Raw genomic sequence first — 20,993 nt, forward strand, 5'->3', positions numbered from 1 at the left:
CACTGGGCAGAGTTGCCAACCATCACCCCAGCAGGACTCTCCTCCGAACAATCAGCAAAATGAAGATCAGAACAGCCCGCCCCCACGCCCGTCCACAGTTCCGGCAACTCTGATACCCCAAATGTGGTTATCAAGGGACAGGGTTCCAACTCGATGGTCAGAATCGCCGAATGATGTTGAAAAAGGAGACCCAAAAGCTCAGTAGTTTGGGACAGGATCAAAACATGTGTGTATGGTTAGCTGGCCCTGTCAAACAATGTTTGCACCTGCCCTCAACCCGCATAAAAAGGCAACTTATTCTAGCTTTGGTCAGGTGCGACCTGAACACTACCTTAAGCTGGATCAAGCTCAGCCTCACACACGAGGACGTGATATTCACCCTACAAAGGGCTTCACTCCACACTTCATCCTCTAACAAGGACCCCAGCTCCCCTGCCCGTCCACCGAAACAGAGTCCTCCACCAGAATCCGCCCATATATACTGGATGTAATACTCTCCTCTGACCCCACATGCAAAAGGATCCTCTCTATCAAGGAGGATAGTGGCGCATCTGGGAATGTTTGTGTAACAAAATTTTGTACCTGAAGGTACCTGAACAAATCTGGGCCTGAGAGCCCAAACTTCTCTTTTAATTCCTCCAGGCTGGCAAACCGCCCCTCCAGGAATAGGTTGCATAATCTCTCCAGCCCCTTCCCCTTCCACACTCCAAATGTGGCATCCAACATTGCCGGCTCAAACAGGTGGTTAACACAAATGGAGGCCAGCCTTGATACTGACCCCAGTTTAAAATGTTGACGGAGTTCCCCCCATATTTTTAAAGTGGAGACCACCATGGGGTTCGACGAGTACTTTGTCAGTGTGGGCAGAAGAGAAGCAGTCAGCAGTTCACCCAACCTGGACCCAGACTCCATCTGCATCCAGGTAGACCCTGGGTCCCAACACCTTTGCTACATTAGCAGCCCAGTGGCAAAATATCAGGTTCGGCAACGTGAGACTTCCCGACTGTCTATCCCTCTGTAGAACAATCCTGCGAAACCGCGGCGATTTGCCCGCCCATGTGAAGGCCAATATTTTAAAAAATATTTTTATTCAATAAATTTTCACCATACAAAAGAAAAGAACAACCACAACAATACAAAAACAGTCCCACATAAATCCAGGAACCGACCCCCACTCCCGCCACCCTCTCCCGATTCCCCAGTCAACAATCCACAGTAAGCAATTCCCGAAAGTGCATGATGAACACACCCCAACAATTGTAGAACTCGTCCTTTGCCCCCTCAGTTCGAACTTTACATTCTCCAGGGTCAAAATCTCCAGCTGGACTCCCCGCCATGCTGAGGCACAGGGTGGAGACGCAGACTTCCACCCCAACTGAACCCGCCTACGAGTGATCAGCGAGGCGATGGCTAAGACATCATTTTTTACATATAATAGTCTTTATTGTCACAAGTATGCTTACATCAACTCAACACTGCAATGAAGTTACTGTGAAAAGCCCCTAGTCACCACATTCCGGCACCTGTTCGGGCACACGGAGGGAGAATTCAGAATGTCCAATTCACCTAACAGCATGTCTTTCTGGACTTATGGGAGGAAACCAGAGCACCCGGAGGAAGCCCACGCAGAGACAGGGCGAATGTGCAGACTCTGCACAGGCAGTGATCCAAGCCAGGAATCGAACCATGGACCCTGGCGCTATGAAGCAACAGTGCTCACTGTGCTAGCGTGTCACCCCGGCTCCCGCCTGCAACTCGGGCCGGTCCGACACTCCGAATATGGCTTCTCAGGTTCCTGGCTCCACATGCAGCATTGCAGCACAGTGGTCAGCACAGCTCCAGGGTCCCAGGTTCAATTCCCAGCTTGGGTCACTGTCTGTGCAGAGTCTGCACGGAGTTCTCCCCGTGCCTGCGCCGGTTTCTTCCCACAGTCCAAAGATGTGCAGGTTAGATGGATTGGCCATGCTAAAATGCCTTTAGTGCCAAAAAGGTTAGGTGGGGTTACTGGATTACGGGGACAGTGTGGGCTTGGGTAAGATGCTCTTTCCAAGGGCCGGTGCAGACTCGATGGGCCAAATAGCCTCCTTCTGCACTGTAAGTTCTGTGTTCTATGATCTATGCAAGACACCCGAGATTGTACTAAACACTGTCTTCCAAATCTTTTCCAGCTTCGGGCAGGACCAAAACATATGAACATGGTTCACGGGACCCCTCCGACATCGCTCACAGAAATCCTCCACCCGCTGAACAGCTGGCTCATCCTTGATTTTGTGAGGTGCGCCCTATATACCACTATCAGCCCCAACCTCGCACACAAAGTCGAGGCATTTACCCTCTGCAGCACCTCAAACCACAGTCCCTCTTCTAGTCCCCCCTCTAGCCACCCCGCCCCCCAGCTCCTCCTCCCACCACCTTAACCCCCTCCATGGACACCCTAGTGTCCTCCAGGATCCTCCTGGAGATCGCTGAAACAACCCCTCTCCAGGCTCAACCCCCCCACCTCCAGCAACGAAGAGGCCGGTGGAAGTCTTGCAAAATCCCAAAATTGCATGAAACTAAACCGTTCCCCCGACGCCAACCCATACTTCTTTCCCAATTCCTCTAGGTTCACGAATCACACCCCAAGGAACAGATCCTTCATTTCTTTGATACCCCTCTCGTCCCATCCCCGAAACCTCGCATCCATCCACCCCGGCTCAAACCCATGATTCCCCTAAATCGGCATCCCCCCTGACCCGGCCCCCGGCTTAAAGTACTGTCTAAACTGCCTCCAGATCTTCAATGTGGCCACCACAATCGGACTCACCAAATACTTTCATGGAGGCATCTGAAGCGGCTCCGTTGCCTGCACCCACACCCTGACCCCCTACTTGAGCCTGCCGCCACCTTTACCCACAGAGCCTCCCCCCTCCTTGCTCCAAACCCGCACCTTCTCCGTATTTGCTGCCTGACGTGCGGCTACACCTGGTCCATGTTTTTGTGGACCAGTACTAAACAAAGCTCTGGTGAGGTATCATAGGCGTGGCCATTGAGTTCCTGCCGTCCAGGTATTTAAATGAGCCATCAGATCTAGATTGCGCTGGGCGACGCGAGTCAAATGACTCGCGGCGCTGAGTCCATTTGGGGCTCTCACGCAATTCACCCATTGCGTCCGGATCCGCACCAAGAGGTTAGGGATGGGGAAAACTGTAACAATGTGTTTGTAAATTGTGTCAAATGCATCAAAAAATGCCTTCCTTGGAATCTAAAACCCAAACTTGTATAAAGCGTGGGCAAAATCCTGTGGAGGCGTTGGGGATCTCATCTGGCGGCTAGAGAGCTGGCGAGAGACCCGTGCTGCCTCTTGTCAGGGAGAACCACTGAACCACAACCACAAGCCAATCAGGCAGTGGTGAGGTCAGTGGCAGCTCCCACCAACCCCCCCCCCCCCGGAATCTAGACCCCAGGGACAGAAATGTCACCCACCACAGCCCAACAACTCTTGTGCTCAGCAATGCCACTGGGGAGGTGGCTACTGCCAGAAGGACAGGCACCAGAGTCCCAGGATCTCCAAAAACTGAGGTCACCATAAGTAATGTGTTGGGGGAGGGGGTTTTCAGGATGGGGATCATGGGAAGGTGGGTTCAGGAAGGTCAGCAACAAGACCAGTGGGGTGTCTCTCAATGGGCCATGCCTTCCCAATGTCCAGTCTCTCGATCAGGCACCAAGTGCCTTTGATCTCCCCCCCCCCCCCCTCGTTCCCCCCAAACCGCTAAGGTGCAAGGAACTGCCTGCACGGTCTCAGCTGCCATGCACATCACATGGCGATAGGTCCGCCTGCAGCTGGTCTACTATTAGTAGCAGCGGGATGAGGTCCTTAAGCAGTCATTAATTGTCCATTTAAGGGCTTGAATTGGTGGTGACAAGGTTCAGGTACACCACCGTCCCCCCACCTAATTAGACACCCTTCCTGCATCCAAGCTCACCACAAAGAAAGCAGAGGATCCTGCCCCTGGATGTCAGGAGTGCATCTTGGGAAATTGTGAAATGCCACCTGTAATTTCTGTCCATTAATTTTAATGGATATAAAAAAAAAAAACAGATTGCCCAACCAGAATTTCCCAAGTTATGTGCACAGGATCACAGAATAATTTTCTGTATTCTAATTTATGGTAAGTTTTGTGAGGGCCACGAAGAATCCAGCACGAGTTTTAAGGATACAAAGTAATAACATTTATTTACAATTATATATATATATATATATATATATATATATATATATAACAGCAGCAGCAACTTCCCTTGCTGCACACTCCTTCCTGCTGGTTCCAAACTGGCCAGCTTTATTTATACTTGGAGTTTACTAATGGTTTCTCCGCCCCCCCCCCTCATTGGGGAAGCTCATACTCCCACAGGATTGAGGGATTGTCATTAGTCCCCAGCCAATGGTAAGCAGGCAGGTTATAACAGTAAGGTTGTTAAATGTATGAGACTAATTTTTCCTAAACTTTTCACCTTCGGATGGAAAGAAATAATGCACTGTCTGCAGCACATTAAGTTCAGTATCACACCGGAGACATCAACCGTATATGTGCTCAGTAACTCATCTAAAACTCACCTCAATTCCTCTAAATTTTTGCTTGGTCTTCTGCTATCAGAAGTATCTGAAAAATATAAGCATTATTCATAATATTTTAATTTTGAGATCATTAGAACCATAATTGCAATTAATAAAACTAAGAAATGAGTGTTGTCTTGGATCCCTGAATGAATTTTTAAGAAAGGTTGAGAGTGTTAACTTGCAACAGCATTCTTGATTGAAGACACAAAACAAAGTACATGGCTTAGGATATTTCAATTGCATCTGTGTCAGAGTCCCTTGCGAAAGAAACATGATAATTGACTGGTTGTAATTTTCTTTAACAAATATCTCAGTAACCAGAAATATCCTATTATATGATTAAATTGGGCACCACATGATCCGTGTATCAAATCTACAGCACAGAAACAGGCCATTCAGCCCAATGGATCTATGCTGGTGTTTATGCTCCACATGAGCCCTCTCCCATTCGAATTCCATCTAATTCTAACCCCATCGGCCTTCGAGGCGCCCTCATTAATCTGAAATTAAAATATAGCAGACAGCATCCAACATCTATGACTGTGACTCCAGACAGAGAAACTGTGTCAGTAACTATTGTTCAGTTACCTCAACTTATGTGATCATGGACTAGTCGCATATAGAGACGCAATTCATCTTGTTTAGGTTCATGGCGTCACTTGTTGACTTGCCTGTCACATCAGTGCAAATAGAGTTTGACAAATCACAAATCAGCGAAAAACACCAAAGGTGCCCAAGCAAATAGGCACCCATGGAATGCAGCTTTACTTTGTTGCACTCTTGTATGCTGTGAGAGCTTTCATTTTAATTATTCATTCAAGTGATATGGGCACCGTTAACAAGGCCTGCATTTATTGTCCAACCCTAATTGTCCTTGAGATGGCGGTGATGAGTTATCTTCTTGAATCACTGCAGGTGCTACTTGGGAGGAAGTTCTAGTATTATGACCCTGCAGCAATATAGGAATGGGTATATAGTTCAAATGTAGGGTAGTGTGCAGCTTGCAATGAAACTTGTAGACAGTGATGCTTCCCTGTTTCTGCTGCCCATCCTTTTCTAGCTAGTAGAGGTCGGGGGCGAGGGAAGTTGGTTAGCAAAGTTGGCTGGACGGATGGTTTGTGATGTGGAACAATGTGGAGCAACAGCAACAGTGCAAATTAATTTCCGGACCAGCTGACGTTATTCATAAAGGTCCTGCCTTCTCAACCTTGCCCTTGTGATGACCTCAGGTTAAATCATCATCAGTCAGCTCTCAAAGTGGGGGGGGGGGGGGGGGGGGGTATATATTGCTACCACTATGCACACGAGATGGAGGGAATGAATGTTTACAATGGTGTGTTAATCATGTGGACTGTTTTGCATGATGTTGAGCATTATTGGATCTGCATTTATCCAGGCAAGTGTAGAGAATTCTATCACACTCCTAACTTGTGCTTTGTAGATGGTGTAGTGATTTTGGAGAGTCACGAGTTACTTACAGCAGAATACCCAAGCTTTGAACAGATCCTGTAGACACAGTATTTATATGACTGGTCTAATTAAGTTTCTGATCAATGATAATCCCCAGGACGTTGATAGTGGGAGATTCTGTGATGGGACTGTCAAGAAAGGCAGTTGGATTCTCTAGTTGATACGGGTCACGTTTGACACTTGAGTGGAATGAGTATTAATTCTCAATGTTCAGACCAAGCTTGAATATTGTCTAGGTCTTGCTGTACATGAGCAAGGGCTGCTTCATTAAATGAGGAGTTGTGAATGAAAATTAACATTGTGCAATCAGCAATCGAACATGAAGATGGAGGAACATCAGTGATGTAGCAGCTAAAGATGGTTGGGCCTGGGACATTATCCTCCAACAAACAAAAACATCTTGCTTTGTGCTTGATATGATTCCAGCCAATGGAGATCTCCCCACACACCACACACTGCCCCCTCCCCCACTCCAATTCTCACTTGACTTCAGTTTTGCTAGGGCTCCTTGATGTCACATTCATCAAATGCCGCCTTGCTGTCAAGAGCAGTCATTGTCACCTCACTTCTGGAATTTAGGTTCTTTTGTCCATGTTTGGCTGTTTTGTAAGGGCCACGAAGAATCCAGCACGAGTTTTAAGGATACAAAGTAATAACATTTATTTACTATAACATATATACATAACAGTAGCAGTAACTCCCCTTGCTACATACTCCTTCCTGCTGGTTCCTGAACTGGCCAGCTTTATTTATACTAGGGGTTTACTAGTGGTTTCTCCGCCCCCCTCATTGGGGAAGCTCATACTCCCACAGGATTGTGGGATAGTCATTAGTCCCCAGCCAATGGTAAGTAGGCAGGTGAGAACATCCCTCCCCCCCAAAGTCCAAGGAATCCACCGAAGACCCTGGCGAAGGAGGGCGTCGGACTCGTTTGGCCGCAGGCCGGACACCATTTGCACGCGGCGCTGGATCAGGCGGCGTGTAACGAGACGGAGACCGGCGCTTCCGTGATGAACGGCGCAGTTGTACATCCATGGCCCGTGGACCCGAGGATTTTCCCTCTGATGCATCCTGTGCCTCCATCTCGGAGTCAGAGTCTGCTGCCTCCATCATGTCAGCGTCTCTATCTCCATTCGGTCCCGTCACGACCTGCGCAGGCTTCGAGTGAGGCACCAGTGGAAGATTGTGAGGACTACCTTCCCTTGTCTCTGGTCTCTGCGGCTGTTGAAATGAGCTCCGGGGGCGGGGAATCTTTTGAGCGGATGGTCTTCTGGACCAAACGTGGTCTACATGTTTTCGCTGGAGACGACCCCAGGCTTGCACTTGGTAAGATATCGGGCCCGTTTGGCGAAAGATTACACCAGGAACCCATTGGGCACCACCAGCAAAATTCCGAACGAACACTGGGTCACCGGGCGCAAACTGCCGAATCGGCCGATGCCGAGAAAATCCCTGTCCCTGCCGTTCTTGTGTGCGGCGTACTTTTGCGCCAATGTCCGGGAAAACCATACTAAGGCGGGTGCGAAGTCTCCGGCCCATTAGGAGTTCTGCGGGAGCTACCCCAGTCACTGCATGGGGGGTGGTCCTGTACGTAAACAAAAAGCGAGCCAGTCTCGTGTCCATTGATCCGGAAGACTGCTTCTTTAGGCCTCTTTTGAATGTCTGCACTGCGCGCTCTGCCAACCCATTTGAAGCCGGGTGGTAAGGGGCAGTGCGGATATGGCGGATGCCGTTCATCTTCGTGAACCTCGCAAACTTCTCACTCGTGAATGGAGTGCCGTTATCCGTGACCAGCACCTCGGGGAGGCCAGGCGTACTAAACGATAAACGCATCTTTTCAATTGTTGCGCAGGACGTTGTCCCCTGCATCTTATGCACCTCTAGCCATTTGGACTGGGCGTCAATTAGTAGAAGGAACATGGATCCTTGAAAAGGGCCTGCGAAGTCTGCATGCAAGCGTGCCCAAGGCCGCCCTGGCCATTCCAAGTGATGTAGGGGCGCGGCCGGCGGAAGCTTCTGATGCTCCTGGCAAATGGAGCAGTTTTAGGCCACCTTCTCAATGTCGGTGTCGAGGCCTGGCCACCAGACATAACTCCGGGCCAACATATTCATTTTGGTCACGTCTGGATGCCCATTGTGCAAGTCTGATAGTATCAGCTCCTGGCCTTTTTCCGGGCCAATCACACGCATCCCCCACAAGAGGATGCCGTCTTCCACGCTGAATTCTGACAGCTTGGAGGAAAATGCCCGCAACTCGCCTGGGAGCTGTCTATGCTGCCCACCATACAGGACTATGTGCCGAACCTTTGACAGTACTGGCTCCGTCTGGGTCCACTCACGGATCTGTGATGCCGTGACAGGCAAGGTGTCCATAAAATTTAGGGTTGCAACCACCTCACTGGTCGTGGGGGCCGGTCGATAAAGGCAATCGGCTCAGTGCGTCGGCATTTGCTATCTGCGTACCTGGTTTGTGCTCCAGAGAATACTCGTATGCAGCAAGCAACAAAGCCCAGCGCTGGATCCATGCAGAAGCAATGGGCGGTATTGGCTTATCCTCTCTGAAAAGTCCCAGCAGGGGCTTATGATCAGTCACGATAGTGAAATGGCGGCCGTACACGTACTGGTGGAGGCGTTTGACCGCAAAAACCACTGCCAGGCCCTCCTTCTCGATCTGCGCGTACTTTTTCTCCGCTGCAGTCAATGTGCGGGAGGCGAAAGCTATCGGTCGTTCGGCCCCATTCTCCATCTTGTGGGACAGGACGGCCCCAATACCATACGAGGATGCATCACGTGACGAGCAAAGGCTTTCCAGGATCTTAGTGGGTTAGTAACCCAGACGACGACAATTGTTGCTTCACCCGCCGGAAAACGGTTTCTTGCGGCTGACCCCAAACCCAGGTGTGATTTTTCTTTAGCAGAAGGTGCAAAGGGGCCAGCGTAGTTGCCAGATTGGGGAGGAACTTCCCGTAATAGTTTACGAGACCGAGAAAAGAACGAAGATGCGAAGTGTCAGTCAGGACGGGGGCATGTTGAATTGCACGCACCTTCTCTGCGACGGGGTGCAGACCTTCGCGGTCCACCCGATAACCTAGGTAGACTACTTCCTTTGCCTGAAATACGCACTTTGTGCGACGTAAACGGACTCCAGCCTCCGAAAGGCGTCTAAGGACAGCCTCCAGATTTTCCAAATGTTCCTGCTCCGACGTCCCTGTAATCAAACCGTCATCTAGGTAGACAGCCACACGTGGTAAACCTCTCAAAATGCCCTCCATAACACGTTGAAAAATTGCGCAGGCAGAGGATACTCCAAAGGGCAACCGTGTATATTCATACAGGCCCCGGTGTGTATTAATCGTTACATATGGTCGGGAGGCAGGGTCCAGCTCCAACTGCAGGTAGGCGTGACTCATATCTAATTTTGTGAACGAGAGTCCACATGCACGTTTCGCGTAGAGATCCTCTATGCGAGGCATTGGATATCGGTCGAGTCGGGAAACCGTATTCACTGTAAGTTTATAGTCGCCACACAAGTGAACTGTGGCATCTGGCTTCATTACAGGTACAATTGGTGCTGCTCAGTCAGCAAAACAGACGGGCCTGATAATACCCAAACTCTCCAAACGAGTGAGCTCCCCTTCTACCTTCTCGAGCAAGGCGTAAGGCACTGGGCGCGCCCGGAAATAGCGCGGCGTGGCTCCTGGTTCAACTTGAATATGGGCTACGGCCCCTTTTATTTTCCCTAAACCAGGCTGGAATACATCTGGGTATCGTCCTAGCACCTCAGTCAACCCTTCAGAAACCGTTTGGAGGATGTGCTGCCATTGCAACTGCAAATGGCGCAACCAGTCCCGACCCAACAGGCTGGGCCCATGGCCGCGCACCACGATAAGTGGGAAACGCCCCTCCTGGCGTCCATAGACAACAGGGGTCATTGTAGTTCCTGCAACGTCCAGTGGTTCCCCCGTGTAGGTGGCCAACCTGGCCTGTGAGTCGGTTAATGTAAGGGTCTGTATACCCTGCTTGATGCGGTCGAATGTCCTCTGGGCGATCACGGAGACCGCTGCGCCAGTATCCAACTCCATCTCAAGCGGGTGGCCATTGACCCGTACTGTCACCTTAATGGGGGCCACACGGGGAGCTGCCACACAATGCAGCTGCAGGCAGTCGTCCTCCGTCTCCACGTCCTCAGGAGTATTCGCCGCAGGTTCATCCACATGGAAGGTACGGCCTCTGGGCTGGTCCCAGTTACGACCCCTGGGCTGGTCCCAGTTTCGGTCGGAACGACGGCGCCTCTGGCGCCCCCAGGACCGCCGCCTGCGACGGGGTCGGCGCCTACAAGTCTGACACGGACATGGCTCCTCATCCATTGGCTCTGGAGAAGGCTCTCTTCGGGGAGGAATGTCCGACAGCCACTGGCGTCGGTCCGGACGTTGCCTCGCCCAAGGTACCGCAGGAGTGCCAGGGGACGTTTTCGGACGGAAGGGGTTGCGCCCAAGGCATGCACTTCCATTCCCTGTAGCTCCTGTACTCCTCGCTCTGCGCTCTCTCGGGACAATACTATTTGAATGGCCTGTTGAAAAGTCAATGTTGGCTCTGCTAGCAACTTTCTCTGGGTGGCCGCATTGTTAATACCGTAAACCAAACGGTTGCGTAACATTTCTGACAAGGTCTCACCATAGTCACAGTACTCCGCAATCCTGCGTAGCCTGGATAGAAAATCGGCAAGGGATTCTCCAGGGGTCCTCTCAGCGGTATTAAACCGGTAACGCTAGACTATCGTGGACGGGGTTGGGTTAAAATGTTGCCCCACTATATTCACAAGTTCATCAAACGTTTTGGTGTCCGGCGCAGCTGGGTACGTAAGGCTCCAAATCACCCCAAACGTATGCGGGCCGCAGGCGGTGAGCAATATGACCACCTGGCGCTCGTTTTCGGTGATATTGTTTGCCCGGAAATAGTAACGCATCCGTTGTGTGTACTGGTTCCAGCTTTCCAGCGCAGCATCAAAAACATCCAAACGTCCGTACAGAGGCATGGTATAATAGAAAACAACTTCCAAACTGTATCCAACAAAAATCCAGGGAGGTGGCTTCAGCAGTGTGGACAGCTATTCACTTTAACCTTCGTCGCCAGTTTTGTAAGGGCCACGAAGAATCCAGCACGAGTTTTAAGGATACAAAGTAATAACATTTATTTACTATAACATATATACATAACAGTAGCAGTAACTTCCCTTGCTACATACTCCTGCCTGCTGGTTCCTGAACTGGCCAGCTTTATTTATACTAGGGGTTTACTAGTGGTTTCTCCGCCCCCCTCATTGGGGAAGCTGTGATAGTGAGCCTGGCAGAACCAAAACTGAGCACCAGTTAGCAGGCATTTTATGAGCAAGTGTCGCTTGATTGCATTGTTAATGACACCTTAGAATCGCAACAGTTCAGAAGGAGGCCATTTGGCCCTTCAGGCCTGCACTGACCCTAGTTAGGCCCACTCCCTCACCCTATCTCCATCACCCCACATAACCTTTAGACATGCTAAGGGCCAATTTAGCATGGCCATTCCACCTACCCTGTACATTCCTCCTGTGGGAGGAAACTAAAACAACCGGAGGAAACCCCACACAGACACAGGAAGAACATACAAACTCAACACACAGTCACCCCAAGTTGGAATTGAACCCGGGTCCCTGGCACTGTGGGGCAACAGTGCTAATAGTGTTGCCTTCCATCACTTTGCTGGTGATTTACAGTATACTGATAGGGCGATAATTGGTCAGATTGGAATAATCCTGCTTTTTGTGGACAGGACATTCCTGAGTAACTTTTCACATTGTCAATTTGAGTGTTGTAGCTCTACAGGAACAGTTTGGCTTAGAGGTGCAGCTCATTTTTGGAGCGCAAGTCTTCAGTATAACAGCTGGGATACTGTTGGGACACATAGCTTTCGTTGTATCCTGTGTCTTCAGTTTCTTGATATCATGTTTAGTGAACTGAATCAGCTGAGAACTGGTATGTGTAATGTTGGGGACCTCAGGAAGAAGCCGAGATGGATCATCCACTCAGCACCTCTGCTTGGAGATGGTTTGTAAATGCTTTAATCCTATACTTACACTTGGGTGCTGGGCTCCATTATTAAGTATGGGGAATGTCCTCCTCCTGTTAGTTATTTCATTGTCCACCATCTTTCATGATTGGATATGGCAGTACTGCAGATCTTAGATCTAATTCATCGATCCTGGGATATCTTAGCTCTGTCTTTGGCATGCTGTTCTGCTGTTTAGCATGCATGTCGTCCTGTGTTGTTTTTTCACCAAGTTGGTACCTCATTTTTAAGCATGCCTGGTGCTGTTCCTGACATGCATTCTGCACTCATTACTAAAGCAGCGTGGCTCCCTGGCTTGATGGTATGAGGGATATGCCAGACTGTGAGGTTACAGATTGTGTTGGAATACAATTCTGCTGCTGCTGATTATGTGCAACAGATCATGGATGCCCAGTTTGGAGCTGCCAGATCTGTTCTGAATCTATCCCATTTTGCATGGTAGTTGTAATAACCCCCACAAGGCACACGGGGATACCCTGATTAATCTCTCCATGGGACTTCTGGAATATGAGCTTACCCACTAGAGGGCAGAAGCCCATCCAGCTGGAGCTCATAAGAATCTACTATAAAAGCCCACCTGGACAGGGACCGGCATGTTGGTTGTCCCAACGGAACTGTGCTATGTAAATAGTTTGCTGCCATGGGCAGACTTAATGTGACTTTTATTAAAACCTATGCTCATGTTACCGCTGGCTTCCTGGGTCTTAATACTAGTGACGAGGTAAAATAAAACCTGAACTCCAATTCTGGACGTCCCAGCCACTCCGGAAGATTGCTGTACTAACTTTAAAATATGCCGCTTTTCAGGAAACTGGAGACCTTTGACCTAGGCCTGGAAAATTGGGCTCAGAACCCAGAGCGGTTGAGGTACTTATTCCAGCAGAGGACCAACAGAAGGTAATCCTCCTGCCAGCCAGTGGGGCCCCAACTTCCAACATTAGAAAAAGCCTCACGTACCCAGCTGCTCCGGATTCAAAATGCTTTGGTGAATTAGTAGCATTGGTGTCCAACCATTATGACCCGGAACCATCAGCAATCATACAACAGTACTAGTTCAACACTGCTGTTCAAAATTCAGGGGAGTCAGTTACGGATTTCTTGATTTGACTCCGACGGCTGGTTGAGCATTACGAGTTTGGGCCATCCCTTTCCGAGATGGTGAGGGATCGGCTAGCGTGCAAAATTAATAACATCTCCACACAGAGGAAGCCTTTGGCTGAACCTCTGCTAGATTTAAAAAGATGACTGAGCTAGCGCTGTCCCGCAAAAACGCAGGAAAAGGGGTTCAGGAACTCCAAGATTCCATGGATTACAGTGTCTATGGTGTTGCTGGATCGCCATATTGGACTCCAGCAGCATCCCAGGGCAGTGCTCAAATGACCAGGTTACCTCCAAATTGACGACCATGGGTACAACACCGCATCTGGGCTCAATATTTCGGGGCCATTCCGGACCAGTGGGACACATCCCCTGAGGGCAAGGGTGAGTTCCATCAACATTGCCAGGCCTGTGGGCATAGAGCAGGTGGCATCCAAGGCCACCAGAATCTGCAGAGAGTGTGCCACCCTGGACAGATTATGAGGTCACTCCGAGCCAGGGCCTTGTATGTAGACCCACCCGAGGACAACATGATGCAACTGAACTGCATCACCGCCCTGAAGGTGGCACCAATTCAGGTCAAACTACAGATGAATAGCCACCCCGAGTGATGGAGATAGACACAGGAACTGCTGTCTCCTCATCTGTCAACAGACCTTCCGCTGACTGCACAGGAATCCTGTCACTAAGCCTGCGTGACACAAAGGCCAGAGTGGTGACATACACTAGGGAACCACTGAGCATTATAGGAACCACCATGACCTCGGTGACCCATGAGTAAGAAACAGTCAGGCTACCTTTGAACATGGTGCAAAGGCCAGGACCCAACCTGTTGGAACGTGATTGGTTGCTAGCACTCCCCTTCAATTTGGCATTAGATTTTCAGATGGACTCCAGAAACCAGCATGACATCCTCAGAAAATGTCCAGAGATATTTCAGGAGGGCCTGAGCAAGATAAAAGGAGCCAAGGCACTCATTTACATGGACCCAGAGGCCCAACGCAGGAACTGCAGGGCACGATCAGTCCCATATGCCTTGCTCATGAAGGTGGATGTTAAGTTGCAGCGCCTGGAAAGTTTGGACATCATACACCCTACGCGATTTGCAGAGTGGGCCGCACCTGCGGTCCCGGTGATGAAGCCGGACAACTTTGGTCACCTGTGTCGGGTTATAAACAGGGCATTCACCTGGACCGTTACCCGATGCCTCACATGGAGGACTTAACAGAGAAACATACAAAATAGGTGCAGGAATAGCCCTTCAAGCTTGCTCCACCATTCAATACAATCATGGCTGATCATGCAAATTCAGTATCCCACTCCCGCTTTCTCTCCATACCCCTTGATCCCTTTAGTTACAAGGGCCACGTCCAGCTCTCTCTCGAATATATCCAACAAACTGGCCCCAACAGCTTTCTGTAGTAGAGAATTCCACAAGGTCACAACTCTCTGAGAGAAGAACTTCTTCCTCATCTCCGTCCTGAATGGCTTACTCCTTATTCTTAGGCTGTCACCCCTAGTTCTAGACGTCCCCAACATTGGGAACATTCTTCCCACATCTAGCTGTCCAGTCCCATCGGGAATTTATATGTTTCTATGAGATCCCTTCTCATTCTTCTAAACTCCAGTGAGTACAAGCCCAGTCGATCCAGTCTTTCTTCAGGTCAGTCCTGCCATCCCGGGAATTAGTCTGGTGAACCTTCGCTGGACATCCTCAACAGCAAGAATGTCCTTCCTCAAATTAGGAGACCAAAACTGCACAGAATACTCGTGGTGTGGCCTCACCAAGGCCCTGTATAACTGCAGCATGACATCCCTACTCCTCTTCTCAAATCTTCTCGCTAAGAAGGCCAGCATGCCATTAGCTTTCCTCACCGCCTGCTGTACCTGCATGCCAACCTTCGGTGACTGTTCCAAATGACACCCAGGTCTCGTAGCATTTTCCCTACCACCGATGTCAGGCTAATCGGTCTATTTTCTCTCTCCATCCTTTTTTAAAAATGGGGTTACATTAGCTACCCTCCAATCCATTGGAACTCTCCCAGAGTCTATAAAATGCTGGAGAATGATTACCAATGCGTCCACTATTTCTAGAGCCATTTCCTTAAGTACTCCAGGATGCAGAGCATCAGGCCCTGGGACTTATCGGGTTTTAATCCCAACAATTTCCCCAAAACAATTTCAGTTCCTCCTTCATGCTAGACCCTCAGTCATAGAATCATAGAATTTACAGTGCAGAAGGAGGCCATTTGGCCCATCGAGTTTGCACTGGCGCTTGGAAAGAGCACCCTACTTAAGCCCACACCTCCACATTATCCCTGTAACACCACCTATTTTAGCATAGCCAATCCACCTAACCTGCACATCTATGGATTGTGGGAGGAAACCGGAGCACCCAGAGGAAACCCACGCAGACACGAGGAGAACATGCAGACTCCGCACAGACAGTGACCCAAGCCTGGAATCAAACCTGGGACCTTGGAGCTGTGAAGCAACAGTGCTACTGTGCCGCCCTACCCCCTAGTATTTCCGGAATGTGATTTGTGTCCTCCTTAGTGCAGATAGATCCAAAGTATTTATTCAACTGGTCTGCTATCTCTTTGTTGCCCATTATGAATTCCCCTGATTTTAACTGTAAGGGACCTACATTTGTCTTCACCACATATCTATAGAAGCTTTTGCAGTCAGTTTTTATGTTTACTGCCAGTTTACTCTCGTATTCTATTTTCCCCTTCTGAATTAAACCCTTTATCCTCCGCTGCTGAAATTTTAAATTTCTCCCAGTCCTCAGGCTTGCTGCTTTTTCTGGCCAATTTAAATGCCTCCTCTTTGGCTTTAACACTAACACTTGTATGTGAAACTGGCTGGAGGGTACTCGTTCACCAAAATGGATAAGAGCCACGCATATCTGCAGTTAGAATTGAGCGACATTGCCCAGAGATGGCAGCCGTTCGTCGACTTCTTTGGGGAAAATTAACCGTCAGCAGAAAGGAGGGGGTTAGCTTAGTTTAGAGTAGGGGGTTAGTAAAGGTGGGACCTGTAAGGGAGGAAGACGGTTTTTGCACTATGTTTATATTTTCATGTACATTGTTTATTTTGTTGTTGTTGTAAAACCATAAATCCCTCAATAAAATGTTTATATAAAAAAAAAGAATTGAGCGGCATTGTGGAAGTATGTGACTATAAGTACCCACAGGGGGCTGTTCGAGTACACTTGTCCCCCTTTTGGGGTTCCTTCGGCCTGTGAAATTTTTCAGAGGGTGATGGAAGGCATCCTCCAGGACCTACCCAAAATGGCAATGTATTTAGATGATGTGCTCATCACGGGGGTGCACATGGATAAGCTAGAGATGATTTTCCCAGGTAGGCACCTGCTGAGGAGAGGCAAGTGCGTCTTCCAAGAGAAGGCTGTGACATACTTGGGGAATAGGATGGATAAGGACAGCTTGCACCCTGTGGAGGAGAAGGTTCAGGCCATAAAAGGGGCCCCAACTCCACAAAATGACTAACATTTCTGAGTCTCGTAAGTTTATTTCAAACCTGGCCATCCTACTGGCACCCACTCATATCTTGTTGCGAAAGAACCAGAAGTGGGCCTGGGGAACTCCACAGGAGGAGGCATTCACAGGAGTGAAGAGACCGTTGTCATCCTCCTAGCTGCTGGCCCATTATGATCCATCCCAGCCGCTTGTCCTCACCTGGACCTCCTCTCCATACGGCATCGGGCAGTGGTGTCCCATAGATGGGACCATGGCACAGAACGCCCCATCACATTCACTTCTAGAACCATGGCAGATGTGGAGCACTGCTACGTCCAGATATAAAAAGAAGGTTTGACTTGTGATATTCACCGTGAAAGTATACCATCAGTATGTCTACAGGCAGTATTCTTCTATTACCACTGACCACGAGCCACTGCTGGGTCTCTTTGAGGAGGACAAGGGGATTCCACCCATAGCCTCGTCCTGGATTCAGCAATGGGTACTTTTGCTGGCGGCATACAAATCTACTTTCGGCATCACCCAGGGGTCTAGAAAGCCCACACCTATCCCCTCAGTCATATCCCACTGCCTATGAAGCAGAGAAGGCCTCCTCAATTTGTGGCGGAGGAAGAACTTTCGGATTTGACGGATACCCGGACTGATCTTCCTGTGGCGCTCATGGAATAGGAGTACCCCCACTAGTAGGCGGAGGCCCACCCATCTGGGGCTCGTAAGAATCTGGTATGAAAGCTAGCTCGGCATGTTGGTTCTCCCAACGGGACTGTGCTATGTAAATAGTTCACTGCCGTGGGCGGACGTAATGTGATCTTGATTAAAATCTACTGCTGACTTCCTGTGTCTTAAAAGTGGTAGTGCCACACAACATAATAGAGGGTGTAAAGATGAGGTTTCACCTTCAAAGGGTTGTTCGATGGTCATTCCTACCAATGCTGTCATAGACAGATGCATCTGCAACAGGTTGTTTAGTGAGGACAAAGTCAAGTAGGTCTTTTCAGTTGGGTTCCCTCAACACCTGCCACAGGCAGAGTCAGACAGATATGTCCTTCAGGACTCTGACAGGAATCAGTGATGGCACTACTAAAACACACATTTGTGATGCACATTGAAGTTCACCACTCACAGTACATTCAATGCCTTTGCTATTTGCAGTGAATCTTCCAAGTGGCATTCAACAGTTGAGGGAGGGCAGTAGATGGTAATTACAGAAGATTTCCTTGAATAGGTTTGACTGGAAGCCATGGAACTCAATGGGCTCTGGAATCAATGTTGAGACCTCCACAGCTACTCCCTCCCAACTGTATACCATTGTGTTGCCGCCTCTAGTGGGCATGTCCTCCCAGTGGGTCAGGCCAGGATGGTGAAGGGGGAGCTCTGGCACATTGGTTGTAAGGTTATCAGGCTGTTGTTTAATTAGTCTACGAGAGAGCTATTCAAATTTTGGCAAAAGTCCCGAGATGTAAACGTGGAAGTCTGTGTGGAGTCAACAGGGCAAGGTGTTCCTTTGTTTAGTCTGTTCCTGAGGGGAGTGCTGGGAGGTCTGTCCAGTTTTATTTGTACTAAACTTTGCTTAGCAGTTTGGTACAACTGAATGGCTTGCCAGGCCATTTCAGAGGGCAGTTAAGACAATCACGTTGCTGTAGGTCTGGAGTCACATATAGGCCAGAACAGGCATGGACAGCAGAAGACCTTTCTTAAAAGATACTTGTAAACCAGACTGATTTTATGGCAATTGTGATCACCATTACTAAGGCTAACTCTTTACTCTAGATTTATTTAATTAAATTAATTTGTATTTAGCTTGCATCCTCCCCATCCAATAATGTACCCAACATGCTGAAGCTACACGGACTGCATTTACCCACAAGCGCTACTGTTCCACAAAAATTCTGAAGTCAAAATTCCATAGCAGGAGATAAAGACTTTAAAATATCCCCATGTAAAAAGATATATTAAAAGATAATTTTTTTTAAATTTAGAATGCCCAATTAATCTTTTCCAATAAAGGGTCAATTTAGTGTAGCCAATCCGCCTACCCTGCACATCTTTGGATTGTGGGGGCAAAACCCACACAACATGGGGAGAATAAGCAAACTCCACACGGACAGTGACCCAGAGCTGGGATCAAACCTGGGACCTCGGCACCGTGAGGTAGCAATGCTAACCATTGCGCCACCATGCTTCCCATTAAAAGATATATGTTAGGTGAATTGGACATTCTGAATTCTCCCTCTGTGTACCCGAACAGGCGCCGGAGTGTGGCGACTAGGGTTTTTTCACAGTAGCTTCATTGCAGTGTTAATCGAAGCCTACTTGTGACAATAATAATAAAGATATTATAAAATGACAGAGCATATTATAAATTACCAATTGTAGGTTAGAATTTGCCACCACAGAATAAAAGCTGACACACCATGCCTTATAATCCCTTTCCTTCAGAGGCACTCCACTTCAAAAGGTTCAAAGAACACATTAAGAATACAAAAGCGCGCATCGAGGAGCTCCCGCCGGTGGCCACTATTTGCGGTGCTTTCGGGGGTTTCCCCGATTCTTTGCTCTCCACCCGGATTGGTGGCCTTTGGGGCCATTCCAGGCGTTCTGGCCTGAAAACCGCCGATAACCCCACGCGGGTGTCGGGCGGCTGGAGCTGAGGCGTCGGGCCCAGCGCGCGCGGAGGTCGGTGCAGCGGGGGTCAGAGCCAAATGGAGGTCGAGGCGGCAGGCCCGAAGCCAGGGCATGATGTAGCTGAGATGTCCCACATCGGCTGGCTCCCACCTAGAATGTTGTAAGAAGACTGAAGTCCGGTCCCAGGGGAAGTCTTGAGGAATAGAAAAAAGAAGAGAAAGAGGTTTTAAAGAGACTTTGTGAAAGTTTTTTTTGAAGGAAGAATTTTTTGTTTTTCTATTTAAAAGAAATAATTGAAGGAGGAAAGAAGGGGGAAAAAAAAGGAAAAATAATAAGTCGTTAAAGGATGCGAAAAGCGCGTCGAAGAAGGGAGGAAGCGCGGGCTCGCCGTTGAATGAGATGACCAGCAAAAGCGCTGACAAGATGGCGGATGCCGGACCGCATGGTGGGGCCGCACTACTTACGATGGAGAAGGTGACCGAGGTGATGGTTGTGGAGCTGGAAAAGCAGTTTGCGAGGCACATGGAGGCTTTGAGGAAGGAGATGGCGGTCGCACTGAAGTCATTGGTGGAGGAGGCAATCGCCCTGATGAGGGTAGCTGTGGCAAAGACACCAGCTGAGGTGAGAGAGCAGGACGAGTAGATGAAGGAAGTGGAGGAGGCCACGTCGCAGCACAGCGACCAGTTCACCTCGATGGGGGACGAGCTGCGGAGGGTGGTGGAGGTCAACAGAGGACTCCGAGCAAAGCTCGAGGACTTGGAGAACCGTTCGAGGTGGCACAATCTGAGAATTGTGGGCTTGCCCGAAGGGACAGAGGGCCCAAGGCCAACAGAGTACTTTGTTAAGAAGTTGGCGGAATTGATGGGGAGGGTGAGAACCCCTCCCCGGTACGAGCTGGACCAAGCTCATCGGTCATTAAGGCCAAAGCCCAAAGTGAATGAGCCACCAAGAGCAGTATCTATCTGCTTCCATAAGTACTGCATGAAGGAGGTGTTAAGCTGGGCGAAGCAGAGGCGCGAGGTGCAGTGGGATGGTGCTGGAGTTCAGATCTACCAGGACTTGACGGTGGAGTTGGCAAAAAGACGAACGGCGTTCGAGCCAGTGAAGGCGGCACTGTACAAAAAGGAGGTGCGATTTGGTATGGCATACCCGGCGAAGCTGAGGGTGATGTATGATGCCAAAGACTTTTATTTTGAGACAGCGGAGGCGTTCGTGAGGGCAGAAGGCTTGGGACAGACGTGAGCGGAGCTGGAAGAGAGACTGTGGACTGTGATTAGGGAGCTGGAAAATGTATAAATGCTATAACTTTCTTTTTACTGACGTGTATTGTAATTTACTTCACTTCACATTGTTACAGAGTTCAACTTATTGGTTGGGTTGATTGGCATTCTGTGTTGCGACTGTTATATCTTATTTTAGTGAATGGTATGGGTTGGATTGTTGTTTTTGTTTTTGCTTTCTCTGGGACTGGGTGGGTATACCTTGGCAGGGGGAGCTAACTAAAGTCGGCTACTGAACAGAGGTGAGGTGAGAGGAGGGCTGCGGACATTGGAGCCTGTTTAGCAGGTTTCGATGCACCTACGAGGCAAGCAAGTGGG

At 49.2% G+C, this 20,993-nt stretch overlaps 1 protein-coding gene across 6 annotated transcripts in view; it reads right to left on the reverse strand.

Moving 5' to 3' along the window:
* Positions 1-20,993, reverse strand: part of LOC140408721 (coiled-coil domain-containing protein 158-like) — a 418,982-nt gene that overhangs the window by 351,897 nt on the left and 46,092 nt on the right. For all 6 annotated transcript variants that reach the window (XM_072496325.1, XM_072496322.1, XM_072496323.1 and 3 more), the window contains one exon: positions 4,598-4,643. In XM_072496325.1, coding sequence (XP_072352426.1) covers positions 4,598-4,643 — 46 coding nt within the window. The remainder of the gene's footprint in view (positions 1-4,597; positions 4,644-20,993) is intronic.

Source organism: Scyliorhinus torazame, chromosome 3, assembly GCF_047496885.1.
Source record: "Scyliorhinus torazame isolate Kashiwa2021f chromosome 3, sScyTor2.1, whole genome shotgun sequence".
NCBI lineage: Eukaryota > Metazoa > Chordata > Chondrichthyes > Carcharhiniformes > Scyliorhinidae > Scyliorhinus > Scyliorhinus torazame.